At 44.6% G+C, this 17603-nt stretch overlaps 1 protein-coding gene across 1 annotated transcript in view; it reads right to left on the bottom strand.

Moving 5' to 3' along the window:
* Positions 1-17603, bottom strand: part of LOC120986500 (venom factor-like) — a 174083-nt gene that overhangs the window by 41090 nt on the left and 115390 nt on the right. The window contains exons 33-35 of the mRNA XM_040415122.1: positions 6735-6780; positions 5818-5905; positions 5573-5662 (exon numbers count right to left, since the gene is read on the bottom strand). Of these exons, the coding sequence (XP_040271056.1) occupies positions 5573-5662; positions 5818-5905; positions 6735-6780 (224 nt within the window). The remainder of the gene's footprint in view (positions 1-5572; positions 5663-5817; positions 5906-6734; positions 6781-17603) is intronic.

The following is a 17603-nucleotide window of genomic DNA, read 5'->3' on the forward strand; positions in this document are numbered from 1 at the left end:
ATATATATATACACATATATATATATATATATATATATATATATATATATATATATATATTTAGTCCAGAAAAAAGAACGGCACTTCAATAGGTCATGAGAAAATAACTCATTCAAATACCCGTGCGGTGCAACATTTTGGCTCAATGCTAGAGCCTTTTTCAAGCAAAGAACATATAAATATGGTGAGTATATATACACTGCTCAAAAAAATAAAGGGAACACTTAAACAACACAATGTAACTCCAAGTCAATCACACTTCTGTGAAATCAAACTGTCCACTTAGGAAGCAACACTGAGTGACAATCAATTTCACATGCTGTTGTGCAAATGGGATAGACAACACGTGGAAATTATAGGCAATTAGCAAGACACCCCCAATAAAGGAGTGGTTCTGCAGGTGGTGACCACAGATCACTTCTCAGTTCCTATGCTTCCTGGCTGATGTTTTGGTCACTTTTTAATGCTGGCGGTGCTTTCACTCTAGTGGTAGCATGAGACGGAGTCTACAACCCACACAAGTGGCTCAGGTAGTGCAGCTTATCCAGGATGGCACATCAATGCGAGCTGTGGCAAGAAGGTTTGCTGTGTCTGTCAGCGTAGTGTCCAGAGCATGGAGACGCTACCAGGAGACAGGCCAGTACATCAGGAGACGTGGAGGAGGCCGTAGGAGGGCAACAACCCAGCAGCAGGACCACTACCTCCGCCTTTGTGCAAGGAGGAACAGGAGGAGCACTGCCAGAGACCTGCAAAATGACCTCCAGCAGGCCACAAATGTGCATGTGTCTGCTCAAACGGTCAGAAACAGACTCCATGAGGGTGATATGAGGGCCTGACATCCACAGGTGGGGGTTGTGCTTACAGCCCAACACCGTGCAGGACGTTTGGCATTTTCCAGAGAACACCAATATTGGCAAATTCGCCACTGGCGCCCTGTGCTCTTCACAGATGAAAGCAGGTTCACACTGAACACATGTGACAGACGTGACAGAGTCTTGAGACGCCGTGGAGAACGTTCTGCTGCCTGCAACATCCTCCAGTATGACCGGTTTCGCATTGGGTCAGTAATAGTGTGGGGTGGCATTTCTTTGGAGGGCCGCACAGACCTCCATGTGCTCGCCAGAGGTAGCCTGACTGCCATTAGGTACCGAGATTAGATCCTCAGACCCCTTGTGAGACCATATGCTGGTGCGGTTGGCCCTGGGTTCCTCCTAATGCAAGACAATGCTAGACCTCATGTGGCTGGAGTGTGTCAGCAGTTCCTGCAAGACGAAGGCATTGATGCTATGGACTGGCCCGCCCGTTCCCCAGACCTGAATCCAATTGAGCACATCTGGGACATCATGTCTCGCTTTATCCACCAACGTCACGTTGCACCACAGACTGTCCAGGAGTTGGCAGATGCTTTAGTCCAGGTCTGGGAAGAGATCACTCAGGAGACCGTCCGCCACCTCATCAGGAGCATGCACAGGCGTTGTAGGGAGGTCATACAGGCACGTGGAGGCCACACACACTACTGAGCCTCATTTTGACTTGTTTTAAGGACATTACATCAAATTTGGATCAGCCTGTAGTGTGTTTTTCCACTTTAATTTTGAGGGTGACTCCAAATCCAGACCTCCATGGGTTGAAAAATTTGATTTCCATTTTTTTATTTTTGTGTGATTTTGTTGTCAGCACATTCAACTATGTAAAGAACAAAGTATTTCAGAAGAATATTTAATTAATTCAGATCTAGGATGTGTTATTTTTGTGTTCCCTTTATTTTTTTGAGCAGTGTAGGTAAAACAGCACACATCATCCTCATGTGACCCAATCAAATCAGTGGGTGTTGACAAAATTAGCATACATAGCAGTAAGAAAAAATGCATCAAAATATACAATATGCATTGCTAACTAGTAATATATATATATATATATATATATATATATATACACATATACAGTACAGACCAAAAGTTTGGACACACCTTCTCATTCAAAGAGTTTTCTTTATTTTCATGACTATGAAGGCATCAAAACTATGAATTAACACATGTGGAATTATATACATAACAAACAAGTGTGAAACAACAGAAAATATGTCATATTCTAGGTTCTTCAAAGTAGCCACCTTTTGCTTTGATTACTGCTTTGTACACTCTTGGCATTCTCTTGATGAGCTTCAAGAGGTAGTCCCCTGAAATGGTTTTCACTTCACAGGTGTGCCCTGTCAGGTTTAATAAGTGGGATTTCTTGCCTTATAAATGGGGCTGGGACCATCAGTTGCGTTGAGGAGAAGTCAGGTGGATACACAGATGATAGTCCTACTGAATAGACTGTTAGAATTTGTATTATGGCAAGAAAAAAGCAGCTAAGTAAAGAAAAACGAGTGGCCATCATTACTTTAAGTCAGTCAGTCAGTCAGCCGAAAAATTAAAAGTAAGGGCTATTTGACCATGAAGGAGAGTGATGGGGTGCTGTGCCAGATGACCTGGCCTCCACAGTCACCGGACCTGAACCCAATCGAGATGGTTTGGGGTGAGCTGGACCGCAGAGTGAAGGCAAAAGGGCCAACAAGTGCTAAGAATCTCTGGGAACTCCTTCAAGACTGTTGGAAGACCATTTCGGGTGACTACCTCTTGAAGCTCATAAAGAGAATGCCAAGAGTGTGCAAAGCAGTAATCAAAGCAAAAGGTGGCTACTTTGAAGAACCTAGAATATGACATATTTTCAGTTGTTTCACACTTGTTTGTTATGTATATAATTCCACATGTGCTAATTCATAGTTTTGATGCCTTCATAGTCATGAAAATAAAGAAAACTCTGAATAAGAAGGTGTGTCCAAACTTTTGGTCTGTACTGTACAGGGAGTGCAGAATTATTAGGCAAGTTGTATTTTTGAGGATTAATTTTATTATTTAACAACAACCATGTTCTCAATGAACCCAAAAAACTCATTAATATCAAAGCTGAATATTTTTGGAAGTAGTTTTTAGTTTGTTTTTAGTTTTAGCTATTTTAGGGGGATATCTGTGTGTGCAGGTGACTATTACTGTGCATAATTATTAGGCAACTTAACAAAAAACAAATATATACCCATTTCAATTATTTATTTTTACCAGTGAAACCAATATAACATCTTAACATTCACAAATATACATTTCTCACATTCAAAAACAAAACAAAAACAAATCAGTGACCAATATAGCCACCTTTCTTTGCAAGGACACTCAAAAGCCTGCCATCCATGGATTCTGTCAGTGTTTTGATCTGTTCACCATCAACATTGCGTGCAGCAGCAACCACAGCCTCCCAGACACTGTTCAGAGAGGTGTACTGTTTTCCCTCCTTGTAAATCTCACATTTGATGATGGACCACAGGTTCTCAATGGGGTTCATATCAGGTGAACAAGGAGGCCATGTCATTAGATTTTCTTCTTTTATACCCTTTCTTGCCAGCCACGCTGTGGAGTACTTGGACGCGTGTGATGGAGCATTGTCCTGCATGAAAATCATGTTTTTCTTGAAGGATGCAGACTTCTTCCTGTACCACTGCTTGAAGAAGGTGTCTTCCAGAAACTGGCAGTAGGACTGGGAGTTGAGCTTGACTCCATCCTCAACCCGAAAAGCTCATCTTTGATGATACCAGCCCAAACCAGTACTCCACCTCCACCTTGCTGGCGTCTGAGTCGGACTGGAGCTCTCTGCCCTTTACCAATCCAGCCACGGGCCCATCCATCTGGCCCATCAAGACTCACTCTCATTTCATCAGTCCATAAAACCTTAGAAAAATCAGTCTTGAGATATTTCTTGGCCCAGTCTTGACGTTTCAGCTTGTGTGTCTTGTTCAGTGGTGGTCGTCTTTCAGCCTTTCTTACCTTGGCCAGGTCTCTGAGTATTGCACACCTTGTGCTTTTGGGCACTACAGTGATGTTGCAGCTCTGAAATATGGCTAAACTGGTGGCAAGTGGCATCTTGGCAGCTGCACGCTTGACTTTTCTCAGTTCATGGGCAGTTATTTTGCGCCTTGGTTTTTCCACACGCTTCTTGCGACCCTGTTGACTATTTTGAATGAAACGCTTGATTGTTCGATGATCACGCTTCAGAAGCTTTGCAATTTTAAGAGTGCTGCATCCCTCTGCAAGATATCTCACTATTTTTGACTTTTCTGAGCCTGTCAAGTCCTTCTTTTGACCCATTTTTCCAAAGGAAAGGAAGTTGCCTAATAATTATGCACACCTAATATAGGGTGTTGTTGTCATTAGACCACACCCCTTCTCATTACAGAGATGCACATCACCTAATATGCTTAATTGGTAGTAGGCTTTCGAGCCTATACAGCATGGAGTAAGACAACATGCATAAAGAGGATGATGTGGTCAAAATACTCATTTGCCTAAAATTTCTGCACGCAGTGTATATATATATATATATATATATATATATATATATATATATATAGAAATTGGTCCAGATAAAGAATGAAAATAAGATTGAGATATAAGCTACCATTGCTTACATAGTCTGTGTAAACATCCATGTTGCCTAAGATATGCCAAGGGATAGATCTTTGAAATGTAGATGAACTAGAGTCATTCCAGCTTACAGAATTTAAATTCCCCCCAACCCCATATCTCTTTCCCTCTTCATCAGACTTTTTGTATTGACGATGGTCTAGTAGAATTTATAAAATGGCCAAGGGTAATTTTTGTTGTTGTTGGATGTGTTGCTTAGTAGCTCAAATAGGGACCAAATAAGATTGATTGGATAGTCTTACTATGACAATTGATGTATCAAAAAGGAACTTAGCTACTTTCCTTAACTGGTTTTTAAACCAGCAATTAAAATGTCTATCACAGTCAGGAACTGGAACTGAGCTGCACCTAAGCCACGTGACCTATGAGTGTGATGTCACTGGTATAGGGTATGCTGCAAGAAGGCCACAGCACTCACATGTGTGTTAGATCCCCACCAATCAGATACTGGTGACCAGAGCATAGGACATCAGTATAAAAAAGATTAAGAAAAAAGTTTTCCCCCAATAAGCATTCTTTTGTTATGTTAAAAATTGTTCTCCCAGAGTCGGATGACCTCCTACAAATGATGTGTCACTATCAACTATCCAACCCTTACTCCTTTCAGTCTGTGACACCTTCAAAATGTTATTGCATGCAAACCAACAAAAGTACCAAACTTTTCTCTGGGAGACTCCAGTCAGGACCACAATAAAGCCCCAGTAGCTAAAGAGCCACTATGTATGACCAGAACTTTCAAGAGCTCCAGTCATGTTTCTTACCTTGTAAGGACAGGAAATGGCTGAGGGGAAATAAAAGGCCCTTTCTTATGTCCTTAAGCAGGTTTCCTGTCTCTGAGAGGTATGGTGTTGTCATGGAAGATAGAATTCATTTGTATGTATGGTATGAGTGCAACCATGAGCATCCTATTTTATTTCCTTTTATACTTAATTATATTATTATATGTTATATAGTATAGTACATATGATATGGTATTATAGATGAACCTTATTAAATTTTACTTATTGTAATGTTAAACGAAATAGCAATGGACATGTAACCAATTGACTTCTCACCTGCTGCAGGTAGATGATTAGAGCTCCTTTTTCAAATGCCCCTTTGTTTATCTCAAAGTAAGAGATGTACTTGTCCACTCCATTCTTAAGCTGGAAAACATAACAATATTCTGGTTAAGATAACATAACAGCCTTGATCTTCAAAAAACTTTCTCATTGTGTCAGTATAACATGTCTGTGTACATGAAAATAGAAGCTCTCCTATGATACATGCGCCACATCCCTTTTTATTGACCTTTACTTGCCTTGTTTAGGTCTTTTTCATCTGGGGAGAATCCAGTCATCATGGAAATATCAATGATGGACATGGTAGCATCTACAGGTTTGCGGTGTCTGTGGATATCCCAAGTTTTTGTTATTCAATGGGTTTTGGATATAATCAACTTCTAACATATAGACACTTTATTAGCTCACTATTTATGAAGTAAAAAGTGTGTTGTAAACTTCTCAAGGCTGGGCCACAACCGTGACCCTAAAAATACTGTCAATGTAACCGGTGACTCTCAGTGTATAAGAGATATCAGTGCCAAGTGGAACCAAATAGATGTAAATGGAAAGTCGCACATTCCTACTTTGTAATAAGACTTCAAACACAGAACTCTAGTGTTACACATTGTTATCAAAGTCAATAAATCCTATCCAAGTGACCTACCAACCTTTATACACAAAGTGTAGAGTGAAGTTCAAGGGGTGTGGAGAAGTCCACTTATACACGTATCTAACACCTTTCCTATGTACCGTACATAGACTGACTTCAAGCTTTGTCAAGGCTGTCCAGCAAGCTTTTGTAACAGAATGAGAAGGTTTGGGTTCATTTTCATGTTGTAGGGTGGTCTGAATTATAATTTAGAGTCTGGTTTCAGGTCTTGCAGGCCAGTGTCAGGAGATAGAGCCCGAAAGAGAAGAGGACTCGGGAATGAAGAGTGGTAAGTAAACACAAAGGGGTCTGGTCAGAGATCTAAATATATTTTGATGTTTGGGGTATTCATTAATTTTGGTGTCTAGGCTGGAGTCTGAATTAATTTTATTTGCGTGTGAGTGACTCAGATAGGATTTATTGTCTTTCAAACACTGTGTCCTCACAGTGATGTTATAAATGGAAAGATCTTTTGACTCAAGAAAGATATAAACCGAAAAACCATAGAGCACGCTAAAGACAAACCTGAAGCAGATGTTGAGAGAAATTGTCTCCAAAGCATCATGTCCAGCTGTTAAAAGATAGAAAATCAGAGAAACACATAATTATATACCAAAAACATCAAGTTGGATTAACAAATTAGAATATTTTAATAAAAACATAATCATCATAGTAGTTTACAAGATGTGCATGAAAATAACATCTTTTTTTTGTCTAAGATAAACCTCTTCCAGGACTTGATTAAAGAGGTAGGCCACTATATAAGTACGTTACATAACATTGTAGGAGGCAGGGTAAAAATGAGTTTCCAAATATACTTTATTTAAAAAATCTGTCTGCTAATCTTTTTATAGTAAGCCACGCCCCCTGAGCCCCGCTCTGCCGTGCATCCAGTTCGTCCATGGCTGCACGGGACATGCAGGAGCTTTAGAGAAAGCTCGTCCATGCCTTTATTGTAACTGCACAGGCGCTGCTCTCCTAATCTCCTAAGAGCAGCGCATGCCCAGTCTGCCCCTGCCACTTGCGCGCTCCCTGTTCCGTCTCTGACAGGAATCCGCTGCTTGTTCTGTCAGTACAGCTTATTCCTGTCAAAGTTCTGAGCGGGGAGCCTAGTAAGAGCACGTCTGATCTCCTGGCTATAATGAGGGCAGGAGCTTGATCAGGTTTACTGTGAGTGATAATGCACTGCAGAACACTATACAGTGTACTGCAGTGTATTGTAAACCATCAGACCCACTGGATCTTCAAAAACCAAGTGGGTCTGGGTCACAAAAATAATTAAATAAAGTAAAAAAAAATGTTAAAAAAAAATTCTTCTTGTAAAAAAATAGGGAAAAAAAGAAAAGTAGACATCTTAGGTATTGCCACGGTATTGCCGCGTCCATATCGACTGGCTCTATAAAAATATCACATGACCTAACCCCTCAGGTGAACACCAAGCGATCAAAAAGGCGTATGCCCCCCAAAATCATACCAATCTAACGTCACCTCACCTCGCAAAAAATTAGCCTATACCTAAGACAATCACCCAAAAAAAATAAAAATATGTCTCTCAGACTATAGAGGCACTAAAACATGAATTTTTTTGTTTCAAAAATGCTTTTATTGTGTTAAATGTACAAAAAAATAAAAAGTTTACATATTAGGTATCGCTGCATCCGTAACAACCTGCTATATAAAAATACCACATGACCTGACCACTCAGATGAACATCGTAAAAAAGATAAAATAGAAACGGTGTCAAAAAAGCAATTTTTTGTCACCTTCATCACAAAAAGTGTAATAGCAAGCGATCAAAAAGTCATATGCACCCTAAAATAGTGCCAATCAAACCATCATCTTATACTGCAATAATGATACCCTACCTAAGACAATCGTCAAAAAAAATTTAAAAACTATGGCTCTCAGACTATGGAGAAACTAAAACATGATTTATTTTTTTGTTTCAAAAATAATATTGTTGTGTAAAACTTAAATAAATAAAAAAAGTAGACATATTAGGTATCGCCGCGTCCGTAAGAACCTGCTGTATAAAAATATCACATGACCTAATCCCTCAGGTGAACACCGTGAAAAAAAAAAAAGTGTGTCAAAAAAGCCATTTTTTGTCACCATACATCACAAAAAGTGCAATACCAAGCGATCAAAAATTCATACGCACACTAAAATAGTACCAGTCAAACCGTCATCTCATACTGAATAAAATAAGCCCCTATATAGGACAGTCACACACAAAAAAAAACTGGATATCAGAATATGGAGATGCTAAAAAATTTTTTTTTGCAAAAATGCTTTATTATGTAAAACTAAAACAAACAACACAAAAAGTCATATTTGGTATTGTCTCATCCATAACAACCTGCTCTATAAAAATAGCACATGATCTATCCTGTCAGATGAACATTGTAAATAACAAAAAATAAAACGGTGCCAAAATAGCTATTTTTGTTACCTTGCCTCATAAAAAGTGTATTATAGAGCAACCAAAAATCATATGTACCCTAAAAAAGTACCAAGAAAACTGCCACCTTATCCCGTAGTTTCTAAAATGGGGTCACTTTTTTGGAGTTTCTACTCTAGGGGTGCCTCACGGGGTCTTCAAATGTGACATGGCAGCTTAAAATTATCCCAGTGAAATCTGCCCTCCAAAAACCTTATGGCATTCCTTTCCTATTGCGCCCTGCCGTGTGCCCGTACAGCAGTTTACGACCACATATGATGTGTTTCTGTAAACTACAGAATTAGGGCAATAAATATTGAGTTTTGTTTGGCTGTTAACCCTTGCTTTGTTACTGGAAAAATTTATTAAAATGGAAAATCTGCCAAAAAAGTGAAATTCTAAAATTTCATCTTCATTTTCCTTTAATTCTTGTGAAGCACTTAAAGGGTTAACAAAGTTTGTAAAATTAGTTTTGAATACCTTGAGGGGTGTAGTTTCTAAAATGGGGTCATTTCTGGGTGGTTTCTATCATGTAAGGCCACTTTCACACTAGCGTTCGGGGCTCCGCTTGTGAGCTCCATTTGAAGGGGCTCACAAGCGGCCCCGAACGCATCCGTCCAGCCCTAATGCATTCTGAGTGGACGCGGATCCGCTCAGAATGCATCAGTCTGGCGGCGTTCAGCCTCCGCTCCGCTCAGCAGGCGGACACCTGAACGCTGCTTGCAGCATTCGGGTGTCCGCCTGGCCGTGAGGAGGCAAGCGGATCCGTCCAGACTTACAATGTAAGTCAATGGGGACGGATCCGTTTGAAGATGACACCATATGGCTCAATCTTCAAACGGATCCGTCCCCCATTGACTTTCAATGTAAAGTCTGGACGGATCCGCTCAGACAACTTTCACACTTAGAAATTTTTCTAAGTTATAATGCAGACGGATCCGTTCTGAACGGATACAAACGTCTGCATTATAGGAGCGGATCCATCTGATGACGGACCCGCTCTGAACGCTAGTGTGAAAGTAGCCTTAGCCTCATAAAGTGACTTCCGACCTGAACTGGTCCGTAAAATGTGGGTTTTGGAAATTTTCTGAAATATTTCAAGATTTGCTTCTAAACTTCTAAGCCTTCTAACGTCCCCAAAAAATAAAATGGCATTCACAAAATGATCCAAACATGAAGTAGACATATGAGGAATGTAAAGAAATAACTATTTTTGGAGTTATTACTATCTATTATAAAAGTAGATAAATAACATTTTGGAAATTTGCTAATTTTTCCCCATTTTTGGTAAATTTGGAAAAAAAATATAAATAAAAATGAAATTTTTTGACTCAATTTTACCACTGTCATGAAGTACAATATGTGACGAGAAAACAGTCTCAGAATGGCCTGGATAAGTAAAAGTGTTTTAAAGTTATTACTACATAAAGTGACACATGTAGGATTTCTAAAAATGGCTTGGTCCTGAAAGGGTTAAGGGCCCCCTTAAAAACCATTTGTCACTGCTTTTTGCTCCCAAGTTCTCTTCACCTCTATGCTCTGCCACACATAACCTCTTGATGGTATGTGTGGCAGTGTCAGGATCTTGTGTAAAATGGAGCCATAGGGTTGGAAAACTTTAATACACTGATCTGTAGTCTGACTCTGTATTATTTTTTTTTGCTTTGGTCTGGGATCTGGATTAATTTTGGTTCCGATATCAGACCTAATTTTATTTTTAGGCCTGGTCTGAGGTCTCATTATATTTTGGGAACTTGGTGGGGTCTGAATTAATGTAACTTCTGCCATAATTTTGAGACAGTTTAATCTCTGACTTAATCTGGGGGTCTGGGTCTTAATTTTGGTCTGGTCTGGGTCTGGAACAAATTTAACATCTGGACGAAGGTCTCAATTTATTTTGGAGTTAGTCTATAGTCTCAACTAATTTTAGGGTCTAGTCTGAGATCATCTCCTCATTAACTTTGAAGTTTAGCATGGGGCCTGAATTAATTTTAATATCAGGTCTCATTTTATTTTTTAGTCTAGCTAAGATCTAAATTTATTTGGGGTCCTATCTGGATCACAATTCTGGTTTTGGTCTGGGATCTGAGGTGTCAATCCATGTTAGGACTGTTATCTCCGTTAATTTTGGTGTTTGGTTTTGGGTCTGTATTAACGCTAGGATCCGGTGTCATTTTAAGGTGTATTTATTTTAGAGTCTACTCTGAGATGATAATTTTATTTTGGAGTCTGGGATCTGAATTTATTTTGCGATCCGCACTAGGGTCTGAATTCATTTTGTCGGAATTACATTTTTTTTATACTGTCTTTGGAGCAGTTCATAATGAAGCCTGAGGTCAAGTTTAAATTTGGGGTTTATTGGCATCTCGACTAACTTTGAGGCTTAGCGACAAAATAAATTTTAGGTTCTGTTATGAGTAGAGTTGAGCGAACACCTGGATGTTCGGGTTCGACGAGTTCGGCCGAACTTTCGAAAAATGTTCGGGTTCGGGATCCGAACTCGACCCGAACTTCATCCCGAACCCGAACCCCATAGAAGTCAATGGGGACCCGAACTTTTGGGCACTAAAAAGGCTGTAAAACACACCCGGAAAGGGCTAGAGGGCTGCAAAAGGCAGCAAAATGTAGTTAAATCCCCTGCAAACAAATGTAGATAGGGAAATGATGAGTTAACATAAAATAAATAAAAATTAAACAATATTAATTGGAGTGAGGTCCCATAGCACAGAATCAGGCTTCAAGTCACCCACCAATGGAGAAGGTCACTTACTATTATTTTGACCACAGCACCCAGACAAAGGAGAGAGGTCCCACAGCAGAGAACCAGGCATCATATCACCCACCACAGGAGTAGGCCACCATTTAGTTACTTTGACCCCTACACCCAGACGGAGGAGAGAGGTTACACAGCAGAGAATCAGGCATTTAGATCACCCACCACAGGAGTAGGCCACCATTGAATCAGACCCCGGCAACCATGTCAGATGGCACAAGCATAAGCTTTATATCAATCAGCACAGGAGAAGGCGACTTTGACAGACTTTGACCCCTACACCCGGACGGAGGAGAGAGGTTTCAAAGCAGAGAATCAGGCATTTAGATCACCCACCACAGGAGTAGGCCCCAATTTAATGGGACCCCGGCAACCATGTCAGATGGCACAACCATCAGCTTCATATCAATCAGCACAGGAGAAGGCGACTTTGAAAGACTTTGACCCCTACACCCAGACGGAGGAGAGAGGTTTCACAGCAGAGAATCAGGCATTTAGATCACCCACCACAGGAGTAGGCCCCCATTGAATCAGACCCTGGCAACCATGTCAGATGGCACAACCATCAGCTTTATATCAATCAGCACAGGAGAAGGCGACTTTGAAAGACTTTGACCCCTACACCCAGATGGAGGAGAGAGGTTTCACAGCAGAGAATCAGGCATCATATCAACCACCACAGGAGAAGCCACCATTTAGTTACTTTGACCCCTGCACCCAGGAAGAGGAGAGAGGCACCACAGCACATATTCTGGCATCATATCAGCCACCACAGGAGAAGCCACCATTGAGTTACTTTGACCCCCGCACCCAGGAAGAGGAGAGAGGCACCACAGCACATATTCTGGCATCATATCAGCCACCACAGGAGAAGCCACCATTGAGTTACTTTGACCCCCGCACCCAGGAAGAGGAGAGAGGCACCACAGCACATATTCTGGCATCATATCAGCCACCACAGGAGAAGCCACCATTGAGTTACTTTGACCCCTGCACCCAGGAAGAGGAGAGAGGCCCCACAGCACATATTCTGGCATCATATCAGCCACCACAGGAGAAGCCACCATTTAGTTACTTTGACCCCTTCACCCAAACAGAGGAGAGAGGTTCCACATCAGAGAATCAGGCATCATATCAACCACCACAGGAGTAGGCCACAATTTAATGGGACCCCGGCAACCATGTCAGATGGCACAACCATCAGCTTCATATCAATCAGCACAGGAGAAGGCGACTTTGAAAGACTTTGACCCCTACACCCAGACGGAGGAGAGAGGTTTCACAGCAGAGAATCAGGCATTTAGATCACCCACCACAGGAGTAGGCCCCCATTGAATCAGACCCTGGCAACCATGTCAGATGGCACAACCATCAGCTTTATATCAATCAGCACAGGAGAAGCCACCATTGAGTTACTTTGACCCCTGCACCCAGGAAGAGGAGAGAGGCCCCACAGCACATATTCTGGCATCATATCAGCCACCACAGGAGAAGCCACCATTGAGTTACTTTGACCCCCGCACCCAGGAAGAGGAGAGAGGCACCACAGCACATATTCTGGCATCATATCAGCCACCACAGGAGAAGCCACCATTGAGTTACTTTGACCCCTGCACCCAGGAAGAGGAGAGAGGCCCCACAGCACATATTCTGGCATCATACTAACCACCACAGGAGAAGCCACCATTGAGTTACTTTGACCCCTGCACCCAGGAAGAGGAGAGAGGCCCCACAGCACATATTCTGGCATCATATCAGCCACCACAGGAGAAGCCACCATTGAGTTACTTTGACCCCCGCACCCAGGAAGAGGAGAGAGGCACCACAGCACATATTCTGGCATCATATCAGCCACCACAGGAGAAGCCACCATTGAGTTACTTTGACCCCTGCACCCAGGAAGAGGAGAGAGGCCCCACAGCACATATTCTGGCATCATACTAACCACCACAGGAGAAGCCACCATTGAGTTACTTTGACCCCTGCACCCAGGAAGAGGAGAGAGGCCCCACAGCACATATTCTGGCATCATATCAGCCACCACAGGAGAAGCCACCATTGAGTTACTTTGACCCCCGCACCCAGGAAGAGGAGAGAGGCACCACAGCACATATTCTGGCATCATATCAGCCACCACAGGAGAAGCCACCATTGAGTTACTTTGACCCCCGCACCCAGGAAGAGGAGAGAGGCACCACAGCACATATTCAGGCATCATATCACACACCACAGGAGAAGGCCTCTTTCAGTGATTTAGGCCTTTGGACCCAGACAGAGGAGAGAGGCACCACAGCACATATTCTGGCATCATATCAGCCACCACAGGAGAAGCCACCATTGAGTTACTTTGACCCCTGCACCCAGGAAGAGGAGAGAGGCCCCACAGCACATATTCTGGCATCATATCAGCCACCACAGGAGAAGCCACCATTTAGTTACTTTGACCCCTGCACCCAGGAAGAGGAGAGAGGCACCACAGCACATATTCTGGCATCATATCAGCCACCACAGGAGAAGCCACCATTGAGTTACTTTGACCCCCGCACCCAGGAAGAGGAGAGAGGCACCACAGCACATATTCAGGCATCATATCACACACCACAGGAGAAGCCACCATTGAGTTACTTTGACCCCTGCACCCAGGAAGAGGAGAGAGGCACCACAGCACATATTCTGGCATCATATCAGCCACCACAGGAGAAGCCACCATTTAGTTACTTTGACCCCCGCACCCAGGAAGAGGAGAGAGGCACCACAGCACATATTCTGGCATCATATCAGCCACCACAGGAGAAGCCACCATTGAGTTACTTTGACCCCCGCACCCAGGAAGAGGAGAGAGGCACCACAGCACATATTCAGGCATCATATCACACACCACAGGAGAAGGCCTCTTTCAGTGATTTAGGCCTTTGGACCCAGACAGAGGAGAGAGGCACCACAGCACATATTCTGGCATCATATCAGCCACCACAGGAGAAGCCACCATTGAGTTACTTTGACCCCTGCACCCAGGAAGAGGAGAGAGGCCCCACAGCACATATTCTGGCATCATATCAGCCACCACAGGAGAAGCCACCATTTAGTTACTTTGACCCCTGCACCCAGGAAGAGGAGAGAGGCACCACAGCACATATTCTGGCATCATATCAGCCACCACAGGAGAAGCCACCATTTAGTTACTTTGACCCCTTCACCCAAACAGAGGAGAGAGGTTCCACATCAGAGAATCAGGCATCATATCAACCACCACAGGAGTAGGCCACAATTTAGTTTATTTGACCCCTGCACCCAGGAAGAGGAGAGAGGCCCCACAGCACATATTCTGGCATCATATCACACACCACAGGAGAAGGCCTCTTTCAGTGATTTAGGCCTTTGGACCCAGACAGAGGAGAGAGAGGTCAGAGATTAGCTTCATATCCCCCAGCACAGCAGAAGACCGCTTTATTTGACTTAGGCCTCAGCACCCAGACAGAAGACAGAGGTAGCATGGCAGAGGTTATGGCTTCATGTCACCCGTTAGTTTAACCGGCCACTTTCATCTGGTTAGGCCCCGGCGCCCAGACAGAGAAGAGTTTCATTCAACTGTGGGTTTCATAAAATTTGTATCAAATAAAGAAGTGGCCCGTAGCACAACAAGACATGTTTTAGGCAGTTAATAAGGACTACTCTGCACAAGGGAGGGACAGGTCCTGTGGGATCCATGCCTGGTTCATCTTTATGAAGGTCAGCTTGTCCACGTTGGCTGTGGACAGGCGGCTGCGCTTGTCAGTAATGACGCCCCCTGCCGTGCTGAATACGCGTTCAGATAAAACGCTGGCCGCCGGGCAGGAAAGCACCTCCAAGGCATAACATGCTAACTCTGGCCACGTGGACAATTTCGAAACCCAGTAGTTGAATGGGGCCGAACCATCCGTCAGGATGTGGAGGGGTGTGCAGACATACTGTTCAACCATGTTAGTGAAATGCTGCCTCCTGCTAACACGTTCCGTATCAGGTGTCGGTGCAGATAGCTGTGGCGTGGAGACAAAACTTTTCCACATTTCTGCCATGCTAACCCTGCCCTCAGATGAGCTGGCCGTGACACAGCTGCGTTGGCGACCTCTTGCCACTCCTCTGCCTTCACCTTCCACCTGTTCCCCTGTGACATGTGGGAATGCTCTTAAGAGCGCCTCTATCAGCGTGCGCTTGTACTCGCGCATCTTACGGTCGCGCTCCAGTTCAGGAATTAAAGTGGGCACATTGTCTTTATACCGGGGATCCAGCAGGGTGGCCACCCAGTAGTCTGCACACGTTAAAACGTGGGCAACTCTGCTGTCGTTGCGCAGGCATTGGAGCATATATTCGCTCATGTGGGCCAGGCTACCCATGGGTAAGGACAAGCTGTCCTCTGTGGGAGGCGTATCGTCATCGTCCACCGTATCCCCCCAGCCACGCACCAGTGATGGGCCTGGGCTGCCACCCCGCTGTGAACTTGCGTCATCCTCGTCCCCCTCCACCTCCTCCTCCTCATCCTCCTCGTCCTCCAGTACAGTGCCTTGGCTGGCGACTTGTGAACCTGTCCTCTGCTGCTTAAACAAACCTCCCTCTGAGCCACTTCGAACAGACTGGCCCGAAAGTGTTAGAAACGAGCCCTCATCCTCCTCCTCCTCCTCCACCTGGGCCACCTCCTCTAACATCATTGCCCTAAGTGTTTTCTCAAGGAGACATAGAAGTGGTATTGTAACGCTGATAACAGTGTCATCGCCACTGGCCATGTTGGTGGAGTACTCCAAACAGCGCAGCAGGGCACACAGGTCTCGCATGGAGGCCCAATCATTGGTGGTGAAGTGGTGCTGTTCGGCAGTACGACTGACGCGAGCGTGCTGCAGCTGAAACTCCACTATGGCCTGCTGCTGCTCGCACAGTCTCTCCAGCATGTGCAAGGTGGAGTTCCACCGGGTGGGCACGTCGCATATGAGGCGGTGAGCGGGAAGGCCGAAGTTCCGCTGTAGCGCAGACAGGCGAGCAGCGGCAGGATGTGAACGGCGGAAGCGCGCACAGACGGCCCGCACTTTATGCAGCAGCTCTGACATGTTGGGGTAGTGGTGAATGAACCTCTGCACCACCAAGTTCAGCACATGCGCCAGGCAAGGGATGTGCGTCAAACCGGCTAGTCCCAGAGCTGCCACGAGATTTCGCCCATTATCGCATACCACCAGGCCTGGCTTGAGGCCCACCGGCAGAAACCACTCGTCGGTCTGTTGTTCAATACCCCGCCACAACTCCTTTGCGCTGTGGGGCCTGTCCCCCAAACATATGAGTTTCAGAATGGCCTGCTGACGTTTACCCCGGGCTGTGCTGAAGTTGGTGGTGAAGGTGTGTGGCTGACCGGATGAGCTGGTGGAAGCAGTGGAGGAGGAAGCCGAGTAGGAGGAGGAGGCTACAGGAGGCAGAAAATGATGCCCTGCGATCCTAGGGGGCGGAAGGACGTGCGCCAAGGAACTGTCCGCCGGGGGCCCAGCCGCCACTACATTCATCCAGTGTGCAGTTAGTGAGATATAGCGTCCCTGGCCGTGCTTACTGGTCCACGTATCTGTGGTTAGGTGGACCTTGCCACAAATGGCGTTGCGCAGTGCACACTTGATTTTATCGGACACTTGCATGTGCAGGGAAGGCACGGCTGTCTTGGAGAAGTAGTGGCGGCTGGGAACCACATACTGCGGGACAGCCATGGCCATCAGCTGTTTGAAGCTGTCTGTGTCCACCAGCCGGAATGACAGCATTTCAAAGGCCAGCAGTTTAGAAATGCTGGCGTTCAGGCCAAGGGCTCGAGGGTGACTCGGGGGGAATTTGCGCTTCCTCTCTAAGGTTTGAGATATTGAGAGCTGAACGCTGCTGTGTGATATAGTGGAGACGCTAGTTGACGGTGGCGGTGGTGGTGGTGTCGGTGGCACATCCTCTGTTTGCTGCTCGGCAGGTGGCAACATTCCTCTCGAGGCGGAAGCCGAGGCAGCAGCGGTAGAGGGAGCAGGGGGAGCCTCAGCGAGTGCCTGGTTTTTAAGGTGTGTACCCCAGTGCAGTTCATGCTTTGCATGTAGATGCCTGGTCATGCAGGTTGTGCTGAGGTTCAGAACGTTAATGCCTCGCCTCAGGCTCTGATGGCAGAGCGTGCAAGTCACTCGGGTCTTGTCGGTAG

This window comes from Bufo bufo, chromosome 1 (genome assembly GCF_905171765.1).
Source record: "Bufo bufo chromosome 1, aBufBuf1.1, whole genome shotgun sequence".
Classification (NCBI taxonomy): Eukaryota; Metazoa; Chordata; class Amphibia; order Anura; family Bufonidae; genus Bufo; species Bufo bufo.